The 17,542-nt window shown below is 44.1% G+C and overlaps 1 protein-coding gene across 1 annotated transcript in view; it reads left to right on the forward strand.

Annotated features, from left to right (window-relative positions):
• Dera (deoxyribose-phosphate aldolase) overlaps positions 1-17,542 on the forward strand; it is a 79,646-nt gene that overhangs the window by 14,988 nt on the left and 47,116 nt on the right. Inside the window, exons 2-5 of the mRNA XM_052720640.1 lie at positions 4,674-4,771; positions 6,100-6,247; positions 8,523-8,618; positions 11,015-11,149. Of these exons, the coding sequence (XP_052576600.1) occupies positions 4,674-4,771; positions 6,100-6,247; positions 8,523-8,618; positions 11,015-11,149 (477 nt within the window). The remainder of the gene's footprint in view (positions 1-4,673; positions 4,772-6,099; positions 6,248-8,522; positions 8,619-11,014; positions 11,150-17,542) is intronic.

Genomic DNA, 17,542 nt, shown 5'->3' on the forward strand with positions numbered 1-17,542 from the left:
ATGCTGTATTTTGGGGATAGAAACTGGGCAAGGTGATATCTTCTCGCTTACTGTGGAAGTTAAATTTGAAATTAGCAGTAGCATCCGGGTGTCTCTGTTTCTAGCCAGCCCACCCCTTTCCAAGGTGAAGGTTGACAGATCAGACATGCTCATGACATCCTTTACCAGTTTCAGTGACTGATATGAGCATTAGCTTGCCAGGATAGAAGGGGTACAAGCATTTATTGGTGAGCTGTTTCTGTGTTGAACACCTGCACAGCTGGGAGGGTGGGGCTGATTCCTGGGAGGATGCAAATTAGACTTGAAAACAAACAATGCCGAAATAACGGACAGCTGTGTGAGTACAACTAAGAAGGGTACTTGGGAACATGAACGAGCATTAAAATGTGCAGGTGCACACTGGAAAGTGACGGACTTGGAGACAGTACCAGAAACAGGTTTGGGTGGAACGGTTAGAAAGAATTGAAATTTTCCACTTTTGGAGAATGTTGTGTCTAGTAAAGTGTCATGATTTTGACCCTTAGGAACAAAGGTGAAGTCACCATGTTTCTACTCATGTAGGCTTGTTATTTCATACCATGTGGGTCAGGAATTATGTGAAGGACCCCAAACAAACAAAATGGAAGTGTCGGGGAGACTAGAAAGCCCCTCTGTCCACTAAGACTCGAACCAGAAAAATTTAAAAAAAAAAGGGGGGAGACAAGCATTTGAGAACAAATTAATACCCAACAGAGGGGCCTGAATGTCACCCAAGAGAAACAGTGGAGTTTTTGTCATTAGAGAGTGTGAGGAGGGACATTGCCGCCTTCCAGTTATGGTTTCATGTCTGTTCTCCCCAAAGACACGTGAACTTGAAACCCCTCATGGCCTCCGAAGCTGAAGATTCTCTGGTCCTGATGAGAGTGTGTGTATTGGAGTCATTTCTCCTGGCGAGGAGACGCTAAGGGTACTTGAATGGAATATTAAGAGTTATGAAGGACATAACAAAGGCCACGCAATCCTTTCTTCCCCAGACCCCATAATAGGAGAACAAGGGTTATTTGACGAAATTAAAGAGTAGCAAATGAAGTTCTAATAAAACGCGATTGTCACTTATATAATTCATTGCCATGGGAGGTCACAGAGGTAAATTCTGTGGCTGGATTGAATATGGGGCCGTGGTAATTTTATGACCATTAATGATATTTTTAGCAACTGAAGCTGATACTGGGAGAGGTAATTCCTGTTACATTTTCCAGTAGACGCCTCCCAGGGACCTGTGGCGAGCGGGCAGTGTCAGCAGTGTGAGCACTGGTCTCCTGGGTTCTGACCTTAGGTGGGAGGAGCACCGAATTGGAAGTTACTGTTTAAGGAAAATGTGCCCAAGCATCCCATCTGGACTGCCATCGTTTTTCTCTTCCTGAGATCCAAAGTCCTTTGTGACCTGGGGAGACTGGAGAGCCCCTGGTCTTCCTTGAGCGTCCCCACTGTCACATGCTGCGCTGGAGATTTTAAACACCTCTTGGAGGTACAAAGAGTTTAATGTCAGTGCTCTTCCAAGTGAAAGGGCGGGGCTAAAGGTAGACGGCCAAGTCACTTGTAAATATCAGATAGAAAGGGTTCCCCAAGAAGGGGACCTCCCCTCCCCTCCTCCTTTCCTCTCTTTTCTGAGACAGGTCTCATGTAGCTCAGGCTGGCCTCGAATCTGCTATTTTGTCTGAGGATGACCTCATACACTTCCATTCTCCACGGGCTAGAATTAAAAGTGTATCTTGCTGTGGCTAGTTTATATGCGTTTCTGGGATGCTAGTCAAGGACTTGACCAACTGAGCTATGTCCTCAGTCCCTGAGCGGAGTCTTAGCAGGTCGGTGGGAGTTCACTGTTCATACAAGGTAAAGAAAGACATTCCAGGCGGAAGGAACAAATAGGACACAAGATCCAGAGACAGAGCATGAAATACCAAATCAGGAAACTGCTGGTTGTTTGGGAGCATTGAGGCCCAGTGCGAGAAGGAAGGAGAGGGAGATGTCTGAGAAAACTGAGGGATGGTGGCCCCTTGGGGTTTGCTTGAGATCTTCCACCAGCAGCAGAACTCGGGGGGTGAGGAGAGAGGAGGGAGGAACTTTGGGGAAAAGAGACCCAGGTTGGCTGGCTTCAGCTTTTTGGCCCTGAACCTTATGATTCTTTACAACTCTTGGCTCCACTGTCCTCCTGAAACAACCATGAACTTAATCACCCCTAGTAGTGGTCAGTTGGTCGGGTTTTTTGTTAGTTTGTTTGTTTGTTTGTTTTAAGCCTCTCCTCCATTTGGGTGGAGCTTGGTTCTTCTAAGTCTTAAATGAGCTGTGTGCATCCTCATCTGTTCAGTCTTACTCCCCGGGACTCTGCCTCAAATCCACTCTATCTTTGGGTAGGAAGAAGGGGCAGGAGCCTGCCTGACCCAAGCGTCTGTTTTCTCTTGAGTTGGCTCAGCAAAGAAGCAAGACAAAGTGATATTTTAAGGAGCAGAACAGATGGGTTGAAATGTTGAAAATCTGTTTTATTAAATGATTTCAGCTAACAAAATAATTTAATCAGAAATTAAAAAAAACAAACTTGGTTCCTACTTTAGTGATATTGAATATTTCTATAAGTCATTCTTACTCAAATTTGGAATTTCTGTAACCATTAATATTGATCCTTGTAAGAACCCACAGATGGAAATGGGAAAGAAAGCGTCTTTGATGAAGACCTTCTAATTGTCCCGGTGGTCCCAGGTCTCATCTTTGTGAAGAGCAAACTCTTTAGGATTGTGTTCCTAATTAGCGTGGTGCTCAGTTGTGGTTGTCAGGTGATAGGATTGAGGGGTGCCTATAGGATTGATGAGGTACAGTTGTGGGCATGTCCGTGCAGGCATCTCCAGAGGTAGGTACATCATGAGGGCTCTGATCTAATGTATGAATGAATGAATGCATGAACGCCTCAATGGGCTCCTAATTCATCTGATGGCATTAATGACAGGTGATGAAAGGTAGCAGGTGGATGGATGTAGGTCGCTGGCAGCTTAGTATCGTGCCCTGGTCCCTTACTCCTTCCCTTCCTTTCTTCCACTGTGGGGTGTATGTGTGAGTGTGTGTGTGTGTGTGTGTGTGTGTGTGTGTGTGTGTGTGTGTGTGTGTGTAAGTTAGAGGGCATATCTCCAGAGTCCATTCTCTTTTCCCTCATATGTGTTCCAGGGGTTGAGCTTAGGTTGTCAGGGTTGGCAGCAAGTACACCCTTACCTTCAGAGCCACCTCAAAAATCTTGGGTCCTTTTCTGAGTTACACTTTTTCTGCTTTCTGGTTGACCACAAGGTGAACGCTTTTCCTTTGTTACAAGATCCCACTGAGATGATCTTATTTCCAAATGCACAGGGTCATGTGACCATGGGCTAAAATAACCCCTTCCCTTAGTTGTTTCTGGGAGGTATTTGGTCACAGCGACAGTTCACCTGACTGGTACACAATACAGTCTACAGTCAGCAGTTCTCCACGCATGTCAGAGAGCTGTGGGACTGACACATATTTCCTAATGATTACACTTTGCTCATCATTGTCTTCTCAGACTCTTTTTTTCAAAAACATGAGGTTCCTGCAGGAGGGGCAGTGATGTAGAAATGAGGCCAGCTACAGTAGATAAATGGCTGCACATCTAGCTTACCATAGTGAGGCTGTTTGCTGCCAGAGATCCATGGGTGGAGTTGAAAGTCTTGGGCACCAGACACTGGACTCCCAAGGGTGAGACCATGATTCCCGCTGAACTCAGTACAAGAAGCCGTTCTATCTCTACTCTTCAAAAATCCCATCTAAGTTCTGTGACAGAGATGTCTCCAAATGTTACATCTTCTGGGAAGCTGGCTGACTTGCCACCAAGGTCATTTAGCGACACATAACAAACAAAATAGACAACACTGGAGAGGCCACGCTGAAGCAGACGTGCCAGCCATATCTCATCAACTTTAAGTGGTTTTTTTTTCCTTCCCTGTTTTGAATGTCTGCTACACTGTTGTTATTTCTAGTACATTTTGAAAAATTCTCTTTTGATGGGCTGTATCATCAGCATCAAGCAGGTATTAATCTTGTCAGTAAGTGGGTAGTGATCAAAGATGCCTTTAAGTATTCACTAATTCACTTAAGTATTTATTAATCATTTCTCTCCTGGACTAGACACTCACAAATAAGTCTTCTCTGTCAGAGGTGAGACATGTGTGCCAGTGTAGGAGGGCACACCCCCTGCTGTGCTTATGTGTGTAATTAATCAATACGGCTTCTTGTAGTTTCCGATGCACTTGATTTTGCATGAAATGTATCTTGTGATGACCAGGTTTACTACAAGGTTGTGCATTTGTTATTGTGAAAAAGAAGCATGACTTTAAAAATATATTTGTTATCTTGTGTATGTATATGAAGTACAGGCTCATGCATGCCACAGAGGGTGTTTGTAGGTTAAAGGACAACTCCATGGAGTCACTTCTCTTTCCACCGTGATGTTGGTCCTGGGGATTGAACTTAGGACACCAGGCTTACACGACAAGGGCTTTACTGACTGAGCCATCTTACTGCCCCCGAGACGTCATGTGTGTTTTCAAAGAATACTGATAGTGAAGGAAGGGTGTGTCCTCTGGAGATGATAATGGGACTCTTCAAACTTAGGCGTGTCACCCTTGTCCTTCTAGACCTCAGCTGGATCTCCAGAGTTCAAGTGAATCAGGCTGCCGTTCTGCGGCGGGCAGAACAGATCCAGGCTCGCAGAAGCGTGAAGAAGGAATGGCAGGTACAGGCTCTCTTGAGCATTCTGTCTCCACACCTCACAATGCACGCCTCTTCCCTCAAGGCCACAGTATTGAATTTCCCTCAAGATGCATCTAAACTTAAAGGATTGCAGCTGTCCTTGGCTTATTTTAATAATTCATATATGATGATGATGGGTTGGAGAAAGATAACGCATTTATCCAAACAAGTTAAGAATCTTATCACTTTTGAGTGGCCAGACCGCAAATGAATTTGAAGCATCTTTATTCATGAGCGAATTAAATGGCACATTTCCTCACCACATTTATTCAGTTTCTTAGCCATGCGTTCTTCGGCTGTCTTCTTTTTTTTTTAATTTCAAAGCCAGGAACGTCTACACCTGGTGTGTCCACTGCTGAGACCTGAGGTAGGAGAGTTTACCTCACTACCACTTTTCATAAAATTCCAAAAGTGACGTTTGGTGGCATGCTTCCAGTCAGCCTCTTCTTTAGTGTGAGGCAGCCCGAGACATGCTGTGCAGGCCTAGGATGACATCGGGGTTCGTGTCACAAGAGAAGCGGGACATAGTGATGGAGGCCTGTCAAGTAACGTTTCCCGTTCTGCTCATCCTGGCTGAGAGGGTAAAAGGACATTTTTTAGAGTGAGTTAGGAAATATGAGGGTTGTTGTAATAATGGAATTGGATTGGAAAAACAAAACAAAACAAGGAACTTAGAGAGTTCAGAAAATATTGCATCACCTTAGCTCCCGGGAAAGAAAGTAAAATGAAGGTAGATCTCACGGTACCACATTTGTGGCTGGTTCCTGATGGATGAGCTGGAGGAGTCAGAAATGGCAGGAGTTGGTGCAGTAGAGGCTTCAGTTTGGGGTTTCTGAGGAAAAAAAAATAGATTAAGTCTGTTCTTTTGTTTTATTCGGGGTAATGTTCATCTTGATTACCATTCTTTTAAAAACAATTTAAAATTTAAATTGTGTGTGTGTGTGTGTGTGTGTGTGTGTGTGTGTGCGTGTGCGTGTGCGTGTGTGTGTGTGTGTGTGTGTGTACATACCCCTGCACTCATGTGGAGGTAGAACAAGTTGTAGGAGTTGGTTCTCTCTTTCCACCCTGTGGGCTCTGGGGCTGGAACTCAGGTCCTCAGGCTTGGCAGCAAGCTCCTCTCCCTGCTGAGTGATCTTGCCGGCCTCTGTTGGTCATTTTTGAGGCTCTGTTTATACCCTGTATCAGAAAACGCTTTATAGCAACATTGGCCTCAGCTGTTAACACTCATATTTGTCTCTTGGTTCTCTGCTCATTAACTAGGTTCGAGGTTCACCTTATTTTTGATTTCCCTCATTTCTCCTCCTCGTCTAGGCTGCGTGGCTCCTGAAAGCTGTTACGTTTATAGACCTTACCACACTTTCCGGGGATGACACGTTTTCTAACGTTCAACGGCTCTGTTACAAAGCCAAATATCCAATCCGGGAGGACCTCTTAAAAGCTTTAGATCTGCAGGACAAAGGTGAGGAGTGTGAAGTCGAGCTGCGTTTGCCCGGGGACTTGGTGCTCACCCGCTGATGTGCTGTGGCATCGCGTCCTGGCAGACCTCTGCTCTGTGTGCAGACAGACCACTGAGATTCCTCTTTCAAAAACTGAAGAGATTCCAAGCCTTGGATTCAGGTCTGGTTTCGCATATATGAACTGAAGGTGCTGATTGAGAGTTTCCTCAGTTCTCTGTTTGGGAAATTTTCTATCTAGTGGCTGAAATGCAGGCTCTGAATCCCTAGCCGTGAGAGAAAAGCCTCATTACTTAATGATCACATCACATACATGAAGTAAATGAAATGCATTTGAGAATGAAATGCAAATGGGAAGTACTATATATTAGGTTAGAACTTACAAAAAACAAAACAATAAAACCCCTCCTATCACTCTCATAGTGAAAAGCTGCCCTGAGTTTTGAGCTTTCAAATTTAAAACATGGAGGAGACCGGGGCTATGGTGGTGGTAGTGTTAGTGTTGGTGTTGATCTTTCTATTTTCTTTCTTTCTTTTTTCTTTTCTTTCTTTTTTTTTTAAGGTTTATTTATTTTGTGTATATGGTGCTCCATCTGCTTATACACCGGCATGCCAGAAGAGGTCATCAGATCCCACTATACATCTCTGTGAGCCATCATGTGGTTGCTGGGAATTGAACTCAGGACCTCTGGAAGAGCTGCCAATGCTCTTAACCACTGAGCTATCTCTCCAGCCCTGATCTTTATATTTTCTAAGTGAGAAAACCAAGACCTGGGGAGCCAGGAGGTGCTGCCAGGGCCACATGTGTTGTCACTTGCCAAGCCATTTTTGAGAGGCAGAGCTCCTCTCTGTGGATAGATGCTTCTTGGCTCTGGAGTACCCAACTTCTGTGCGTGCAGGGAAAAGTGCTGAGCTAGCCCAGTGCAAGCATCACGGATAATCTGTGGGCTATTAGTAGACCTAAGCAACTCCGTCACTTTAGAAAACTGTTTATTACATTTCTTTCCTTTTTAGAGCTAGAGATGAAACTCATTGTTGAGTACTAAAGGCCCTGTAAACAAAGCACAAACCACCAGCACCCAGCTTTTTATAGCACTAAAAGTAACACTTATGTTCCTTGGTTTTGTACCAGCTATTTGGACCTTTTAAATTGTCATTTTATTCTCTCTTTCTACCTCTTTCTCTTCCTCTCTTCTTCCCTCCCTCCCTGTAACTCTCATCTGCCTTGTACAGGGTCTCTATGTACCCTGGTTGGCCTAGAACTCATTGTGTAGACCAGGTGAGCCTCCAACTCACAAAGATCTGCCTGCCTTTGCCTGCTGAGTGCTGGGATTAAAGGTGTGCACCACACTGCCTGGCTGTAACTATCATCAAGGAGAACTTCTAATTGGGGCTGGCTTATAGGTTCAGAGGTTTAGTCCATTATCATCATGGCAGGAAGCATGGCGGCATGCAGGCAGACATGGTGCTGGAGAAGGATCGGCAGGAAGAGAGAGAGACACTAGGCTTGGTTGAGCATCAGAAACCTCAAAGCCCACCCCAGTGACACACTTCCTCCAACAAGGTCACACCTACTCCAGCTAGAACACACTTCCTAATAGTGCCACTCCCTGTGAGCCTGGGCGGCCATTTTCATTCAGTCCACCACAGCATCTTACGTATAAAGGAGGAAGTTTCGACCCCATTTATTGTGTCACCCTGAATTTTCTTTGTGTTTTCTTCATCTGTTGGCTGTTCGAATGCCACGTAAAGCTACTTTTTGTTATGTGCATGAAATGAAATATTTCCAAATAAGTATACTGTTTAGCCCCTGGGAGGAAAATAATAGAATTATGTTAAATAGTCTCAAAGAATGATGTCTCAGAACGTCTCTGTGACTAGAAAGATCAAAAATTGGTCTGTGTTTCCAGGAGCTAGAAGAAAAAGCAGCAGAGAAAGCTTTCCGGGGTGAGAAGGCTCAGGGGGAGCGGGGCTTGCTGCCAAGCCTGATGGTGTGGGAACCTGAGTCTGGTCTCTGGAAGCCACAGGGTGGTCTAAGGGGAGCAGCGACCTTTGTGAGATGCCCTCTGACCTCCACATGTGTGCCATGGCCTGTGCACATACAATGGATGCATAAACGTCAGAGAATTAACCCAGCCCTTCCGTTTGCTGCAGGCACATGGGGAAAGTCTTCCCCCTGCTTTGATTTCTGCCATTGTTGTCCTAGAAGTGATGGTTCAAGGTGTAGTGTCTGTGCCGAACGAACTCCATGTAAAGTAGGCCGCTCTGCTCTCCTCACAGGCATCACCACCGCTGCAGTCTGTGTCTATCCCGCCCGGGTGGGCGACGCTGTCAAGGCACTCAAGGCCGCAGGCTGCAGTATCCCCGTGGCATCAGGTAAGATGTGCAGTGGCTTTTACCCTTGTTATTTTTCAACATGTCTGAAGTTCTTTAGCACAGTCAGCATGGAGCGTCCTCCATACACTTATACTGTGATTGCTTTGATTTCATGTATTTAGTTGTGTTGATTCATGATTTTAGTATGTATTAAAATTATGTAGTAAAGGGAGACATTAAAGTAGGCTGGGTGTCACATGTGTAGAATCCCATCACTTCAGGAGCTCAGGGAGAGGATTGTGAGTTTGAGGCCAGTCTGGGCCACATAGTGAAATCTCTAAAACAGACAAAAGAATTCCACCAACCCCAAGCCTTGACATATTAAGTCCTAAAAATATAGAACCATATCTCTGTTCTTAAGGAAATCCTTCAATTTATGAGGGCCATCAGATTTATAGTCATAGTGTCGGCTCTGTCGTGCATACGCACATGTCTACGCATTCTGTTGCATGTGTGTGACATACGGCATCTGAGCAGGGAATGCTTTCCTCAGCCGAGGTTCATCCCCGCACAGGCGATCGTTGTGTTGGGCCTTGAGGGATGAGGAGGATCCTGATACTGTTGCTAAGTCAGGGAATGCTGTTTAGACAGGAACCAGCGTATGTAAAGGCACAGAGCATGTTCAGGGAACAGAAAAGCTTGTGATTGCAGTGTGCAAAGGCCGGATAGACAGGTGGCTGTGGGAGTGGAAGCTGGGGAAGCTGCTGATCGCTGGTGGCGTGGGGTCTGATGACAGTGTCATCCGAAAGGTTTTAAGCAGAGCTTGACATGATTGGCTTCATGCTGGTGAGTTAGCTGATGTCAGCAATAAACAAACAAACAAACAAATAAATAAATAAAAACTAGAAAGTATGGGATAAGCTAGGGAGAGAATTAGCTCTCAGGACCCACTTGTGAAGGACTAGTGAAATAAAGGTGCCCCTTGTCGCTTCTGGCTACTGAGTTGGATCCCTGAAGCCCACACAGTGGAAGGAGACAGCCAACTTCCTCAGGCTGCCTCCTGACCTTACTTGTGCGTGTACACACACATATTAAATGAGTAAGTGACAAATAAATGGACTATACAAAGCCTCAGTGCATGTGTCTGTGGATGAATAGATGGACAGATGGACAGGTGGAGACAGATAGTGTTAGATTCTAGTTTTTAAAAGGCTACAAGAATGTCCTGGTAGTTTAAATAATCTGAGCCAGGTATGGTGGGACAAACCTGTAATTCTAGCATTTCGGAGGCTGAGGCAGGAGGATTGCTGCTAGTTGAAGGCCAGCCTAGACTACATGGAAAGTCCATGTCTCAAAAAGAAAAGAAAAGAAAAGAAAAAGTTTATAAAGATCAGCTACTTATTTTATTAATGAAATGTGATGTACTGTATCTTTTCTTTAGTTTTTTTTTTTATGTTTGTGTGTTTATATGTTTATGTTTGTGCTTGCCTGGGTTCTTATGAATTAAGTTCCTGTGAGCCCTCACAGAAGCCAGAAGAAGGCGTTAGATCCTCTGAAACAATTGCAGACAGTTGTGAGCCACCATGTGGGTACCAGGAGCCGAAGTTGGGTCCTTGGCAAGAGCAGCCCGTGCTTTTCAGCACTGAGCCCTTGCTGCAGCCCCCATGCCCTGTTTGTGTGTCGCCTGTTGGAGAGGATTCCCAGCGTAGTTGACAGCTCTACCTTTGTGGCCCTTGGTTTTCACCGTCTCATTAGCCCCTCAGTTACATAACAGGGCAATATGTCAGGCCTACGATAGCAGAGCCAAGGCGCTTATAGCTGTAGGAAAGGACAGCAAGCGTGATTAGGATCGAGGAGATGGGATGAATGGGGAAAAGTTCTAGTTCTCAAAGCCGTAGGTGTGTGTTATTCCTTCTTTTATGCATTCTTGGCTCTTTCCTGTGGGGACAGCTGCTTTCTCTCCTGCCTGGCTTCTCCTTGGTCTCGGCTGCTGGCTGGTTGTGTTAAGAGACATTGCGGGGACTCTGTCTTATGATTTGGTTGCTCTAGTTCACTAAGTCTAGTCATGGGGAAGTCGAGATCAGATCAGGGGCAAATGGGTAAGTCAGGGTAGCCAGCTTGACTCAACCAGTGTCTGTCTTGTAAAGCCCCACCTATGATGTTATTCCTGTCAGCTAACGTACTTAGTTAGATGCTAGTCAGTAAGTGTGCCGTGCAAACACCTCTGCAGCAACTGAACTTCTGCTCTTCCAGAGAGGATCATGTCACCATTTCCCCTAAAGCAGGTGTGCACTCACATTCTGCCCTGCACGTTGTCTCGTGTTGTGAGTGATGGTAAAGGTACCGTTCATGCTTTCCTCTCTAAATGCTGGACTTAGGAACTGACCAATTGAAATGTGTTTTCTTCCCCCCCCCCTTTTTCCCCCTCCGTTTTCTTTCTTTTAAATCTCTCCCAGTGGCCACTGGCTTTCCAGCTGGACAGACTCATTTAAAGACACGATTGGAAGAGATCAGACTGGCCGTCGAGGATGGAGCTACCGAAATCGATGTGGTCATTAACAGGACCTTGGTGCTGACTGGCCGCTGGGAAGGTGGGTGCAGGTCCTTGCTCCCAGGGAGCTCCAGCCCTTCCTGGTGGGTTATGTGGGGATCTGGAAGGGAGGCAGCGTGCCTTGGGAATCAGGTTCGAGGTCACAAGTCAAATGTCAGAGGAAACCTGGCTAAGAGTGCTCTCTTGAGGCCCTCATAAGTCAGGCCATTCCCTGTCTGCAGAAACTTGTTGTGACCCTTTCTGTAATTAGGTGCATAGTTATTCCGTGCAGTAAAATCAGTTTACAAGTTATTAATTTGCTTCTTTTGGGGATAGTTACTTCTATTCTGTACTATTTTGTTATTCAATATATGTTATTCAATATGTTATTCAAACATAAATCACTCCAGGCAAGCCTTCTAAGCAAGGTTTATTCGAGTATATTGGGGAAGGTCACCATTTTTACCTTAATCTTTGTGGACTTGGAGGATGTGCACTATTAATAAGCCTATTAACAGTGTATCTTTACTACCATGAATGCTATTGCATATTCATCTTCAGGGTTAGTGTTTCATTGTCACACCAGGCTGAAATAAGAAAATGTCATTCCAGTAACAGGATTCTGTTTTTACAATGAGGTATGAAATATTAAATGGATTTTATCTATTCTTGTATGTATCTTGTATCCTAAAGATGAGGACATTAATAATAACTAAAGTAACTATAGTACACTCTGAAAAAAAATTGCCATAAGCAAGTAACTTAGCTAACATTTTAAATGAAACTAAATTAATACCAAGATAATATATTGTTTCTTGATAGATGTACATATTAAATAAAACACATATTTTAAGTGTGGAGGATCAGTGGGTCACTGTTTATTTATTTTTTATTTATTTGTGTGTGTATGAGGACGTGTGTACATACCAGGGCGTGTGTGTATGAGGACGTGTGTACATACCAGGGCGTGTGTGTATGAGGACGTGTGTACATACCAGGGCGTGTGTGTATGAGGACGTGTGTACATACCAGGGCGTGTGTGTATGAGGACGTGTGTACATACCAGGGCGTGTGTGTATGAGGACGTGTGTACATACCAGGGCGTGTGTGTATGAGGACGTGTGTACATACCAGGGCGTGTGTGTATGAGGACGTGTGTACATACCAGGGCGTGTGTGTGTGAGGACGTGTGTACATACCAGGGCGTGTGTGTGTGAGGACGTGTGTACATACCAGGGCGTGTGTGTGTGAGGACGTGTGTACATACCAGGGCGTGTGTGTGTGAGGACGTGTGTACATACCAGGGCTCAGCTGGAGATCGGAGGACAACTTTGGGAGTCAGTTCTCTCCTTTCCCCGTGTGTGGCCTGGGGATCAAACTCAGGTCACCAGGCTTGGCTGTTGGTGTCTTTACCCACTGAGTCATCTTGCCAGCCGCCATGTATCCCTGTTAACTGAGATGTATCCGATACCCGAGATGGCTTTAGTGACTAAGGGGCAGGTGGCACATACAGTTGGGCATGCCGGACAAAAGATGTTCCACATCCAAGGCCGGACAGAGTGGGATGCATGAGATTTCACCACCGGTGCCACGTATAGCCAACGAATTGTTTATTTCTGGAACCTTCCATTTAGTAATTTCAGATTAAGTTGATCCCTGTTAACTGAGACTACAGATATTGAAACCAGGTCTGAGAGAGAAGACTGTTAGGTTTGTCTGTAAACCTTTGTCTGTCAACCCTAATTCCATTGTTCAGCTCCCGTGAACCATTTGTGCTTTGTTAGGAAGTGACAGAGATTCAGTCAGTGGTTTAGTTACACAATGCTCAGACGAAAGTATTTAGAGTGTTATGCCAGAGACCTTGACCGATTCCATCTTCTGGTTCTGAAGCACGTGTGTCTACCACCACAGTAGGGACACTCCATTGTCTAAGGTGGTCTCTGAAGGTCCAGCCTTCACAACTCCTCTTCCAAGGCAGGGGAGAAGGGCCTGTCCCATTTTAAAATCTCCACACCCTGTTAGTGCATCCTGTTGCCTTGACTGAATTGCTTACATGGCCACCATCAGTGGCTGCAAGTCAAGCTGGGAAACGTGGTTTTCAGCTTGGAGTGTTAGCTTCATTTCACAGTCTTTCCCATTTTCCGCCCCCTCTCCTGTCTATACCGTTCTTGACAGTTCAGAAACATCTTTTTTCACTTGTGCCCCCCTTTTGTATTGTTGTCTATGTGTGCTTTCTTAATCCTTCTTAAAAGTCCTATTTTATATATATTCTTGTTCTTGTGTATTCTACTGATCTGCTTGTGGTCACAGATTTCAGAATTGTGGATATTGTAAATATGTGCCATATTTTAAATAAATCTGGGAATATGTCCTTTATGTCTTTTATAAGCAAGTGGAGACATAGATGTGCAGTTTATATTCTAACTTGTGCTTCTGTCTCTCAAGTTCTACTAATTGAAAAATAAAATCCAATAGGAGATAGGTTTTGATGTAATTGGCTATCCTTTAACAGACTTAGGAATGGCTGTTTTTGAGATAATAATTTCCCCAAAGTAGGCATTTCCACAAAATATAATAACACATTTTTGTCCTAGACCATACTTTTCCATTAACTTTTTTTATGGTGTTAATAACCTCTTGACCCAAACCAAATTGAAAAGGAACATTTAATGCTAGAAACTCATTTCTAAATAGAAGCCAGCAGTGACTTAAGCCTTTCCCCACTGCAGCATTTTGTTTTAATTTTGATTCTCAGCTTGATTACGTGTCGTAATATTCATGGCCCTGTTTTTATACTAGGTGTTTACTGAGTTAGGAGTTTCATATTAATTTTGTGGAGTACCCACCAGGCTGTTACGGTCTGTGCCTTGGGCCTTCTCCTCTGTGTTTCTGTTTCATAAGTTACTCTGTGTATTGGCTGCTTTTCTCATTGCTGTAACAAAATACCCAATGGCTTAGGAAGAAATGGCTATTTTGACTCACAGTCTGAGAGACAGTCCATCATGGCAGAGAATTCACAACAAAATCTGAAGTTGTGATTCAGAGAGAGATGAATGCAATGTTCAGCTCACTTTCTCCTTTTAATTCAGTCTGGGGCCCCAGAGGAAGGCTCCTGCCACCTACATTCAGGGTGGTTAGATGTTCTCTTACAGTTGTGCCCAGATGTTTCTTTCTAGAGTGATTCTAGATTCCAGCAAGTGGACAATAAAGATTAACTGTTACCCTTTGTAAAGCACAACAGAAATTGACCTAACCACTTAGAATGCCTCCTGACCACATCTCATGATCCAGAAGCATATGGGTCTACCTTGGGTGCTCTTGGCTCTGTGAGGAGAGACACCATGACCATGGAAACTCTTGTAAATGAAAACATTTAATTGGGACTTGCTTATAATTTGAGAAATTTAGTCTGTTGTCATCATGGCGGGAGAATAGAGGCACGCAGGCAGACTTGGTGCTGGAGCAGTATCTGGAACCATCTGGAAGTATGGATCCAAAGACAGCAGAAAGAGAGAGCCTCTGGCCCTGGCTTGGCCTCACAGCCAACCCCCAGTGACACACTTCCTCTAGCAAGGCCATACCTACCCCAATAAAGCTACACCTCGTAATCCTTTTAAATAGCGCCTCTCCTTTAGCATGCAGATATAGGAGTCTATGGGGGCAATTCTTATTCAGACCACTACACTCCCATTCTTATCCTTTGTTCCTTTTATTTTTTTATCTGTATCAGTGTTTTTTTTTTTTACCTGCATTTATGTATATGCGTCACAAGCATGCCTGGTGCCCAAGGAGGCCAGAGGCAGGCATCATATCACTTCTCTACCCCTGTAGAGAGCCAAGTTCCATTGCATTGTCTGCCATGTTGGCTACCAGACCTCTGAGCACTAGCATCCTCATTTGCCTGGTTGTTACGTGTGTTCTCAACTCCTGTCCACCTTCCTACTCAGCATCATTTCCAGAGAAGCAGGGACTCAGAAGCAGTGAGTCCTCTTGAAATCAGGGAATGTAGCCACATGGGAAAGAAATGAATTAAAATAGTTACTGTTCCCTCTTAACAATTTAAAAAAGAAATCTTACTAGATTTAGTGCTCTCTTGATTACTCAGGATGATTTTGTTGGTGGTTGTGTTATTGTGAGTGCGGTGATGCATTCAGGAAACACTGAAATCCCTGAGGTGATGCGTCCTACCTTGAGCAGCGCTGACTGCTGGGGTCTCTACTTACATAGCACTTTTTGTAGCATGATCCTTTTCTGTTAAGCCTTTTCCTATCAGTCATGTTTAGCTCATTCACACTGAGCTGTCCTGACATTACTTCCCTGGCTCCTGCTCATGCTGACAAATGTGTGTCTGTTTGTCACCTAGAACAGAGTGATGAGGGTGTTGTTGGCTGTTAGAATTGCCTGACAAACATTTCCCAAGTTTTTGATCCAGCCCCTTTCTGTTATGGAGTAGAATGTTTGTTTAATTATGTAAAGATGTATTGCATTTGTTCATACTGCATTTGTTTAATTTTGTAAAGAAGTGTTGCTGTTTCACCTTGCCTGCCCAAGGCACTTGATTGGTCTAATAAAAAGCTGATAACTAAGCAAAGGAGGAATAGGCGGGGCTGCTGAGCAGAGAGAAAAGGAGAGCCAGCCAGCCTGACAGGCCCACCCACCAGGGGCCAGCCAGCCAGACACCAAGGAAGCAGGAAAGTAGGATGGACAGTATGTAGATAAGGTAAACAAGCCTCGGGGCAGTACACAGATGAATAGAAATGGGTTAATTTAAGTTAAAGAAAAAAAGCTAGCTAGAAACAAGCCTAAGCTAAGACTGAATATTCATAATTCATAAGTCTCCATGCCATGATTTGGGGGCTGGCTGGGGGTTCAAGAAAGCCTATTACACCCTTCCCACACATTCCTGGACCAGTTCTGGTACAGTCAGAACCGAGGTTTGGATGTGATGGAGTAAGAGTCTCCTGCCCCTATGAGACTCTCTCAAGGCCTCTGGAATTTTTAGTGTCAGTAATATTCCTATACTGTGGTTTATGTACTACAGTACACACACACACACACACACACACACACACACACACACACACGTTAGTGTTGATGTTGACACTTAAATTGCATTGCATTTCTTGGAGAGCTTTTCTGAAGAAAGCTTTTGCCACAAGGCCCTCATCATACATAAACTGTATGAGCAGGCTTTGATAAATTACATGCCTTCCATAGTTGATATACATAGGGGTGGTCTTGTTTCTGCTACCCAGATATACCTGATATATTTACCAGTGACATGGAGATGTTCTCAAATTTGGACCTTGCTTAGGAGTCTACTTCTGTGAGCCTAGGACCAGAGCTCCCTTCTCTGGCTTTGGGGACCAAGTGTCCATGGGGCATCTGTGGTCATGGCTCTTAGGTGGAACAGACACTGACATTTCCTGGTATAATGTGTTCAGTGTAGCAGTTGGGGCTATTGTCTGGCTTCTGCCACCATGGCCTCATCATCTATCTCTACCTTTCAGCTGGTCACCTTGTTGGTCTCCAAGCTTAGTTTGTAGCACACACTTAGCAACTATCTCGTTTCAGTGGAGAGAATGGAATTCCAAGGGCAAAGCCAGTGCGTCTTTCATTTCCTCCCATGAGCTGGACTCTGAGTGTCTGAAATCGGGTTAATAATCAGCCTTTTGTTACTTTCTTATTTTTTTAAGCACAAGAAAAATGGGAGACCCCCAAAAGAACTTATTTTTTGTTTTCCTTTATAGAACTATTAATAATAATAGCTCATCAGAAAAGCTATTTCTAAATCTATAGATACTTTCTGGGAATGGAATCACATAATCCATAATCCAGTTCCTCTGTTCCCAGGTTGTTTATAACAGAGAGAGGCAAGAGACACTTGCAGCAGCTGGATGCTTTCGTGGCTTTTGTTTTTAGGCTATGATTCTTCAACACTTCAATAGTATTGGCAAAAATGTGTGTGTTTTATTTCTTGTGGGTTATTTTATTGCAGGGTGATTTATAAAGCCCATCTCTATTTTACCCTTACAAGTTTAATTAATTGCTCTGGCGGATGAAACCTTGTTCTTGAACATTTTATGACTTTTTTGGTATGAAAGGTTGCTGTACAATTTTCTACTAAGTGTTTTACTGTACATATAATTATCTTAAGCATTATTTTCAGGACATTCTTGTGCAGTGTTGAACATCTCTCTGGCATTCAAAAATAATTGCTTAGATATGTTCGCTAGCAATTATTTCTTAAACTGCCTTTGAATAGCAAGAAACAAAAGGAAATTGCTTTATCACTTAGGCAGGAGTCATGGTATCTAAAGACTTGGAGTCTTACTTTATATGTGCAAGATAAACTAGCGTGGTTTTCTACAGTTAGAACTATGCTTTTCCAGAAAATGCTGTGGATTCCCAGCTGCTGTGAGATTGACAATAGAAAAGGAAGTTCTATGGCTCC

Source organism: Peromyscus californicus, unplaced genomic scaffold, assembly GCF_007827085.1.
Source record: "Peromyscus californicus insignis strain IS unplaced genomic scaffold, ASM782708v3 Scaffold_6__1_contigs__length_162567912, whole genome shotgun sequence".
Lineage (NCBI taxonomy): Eukaryota > Metazoa > Chordata > Mammalia > Rodentia > Cricetidae > Peromyscus > Peromyscus californicus.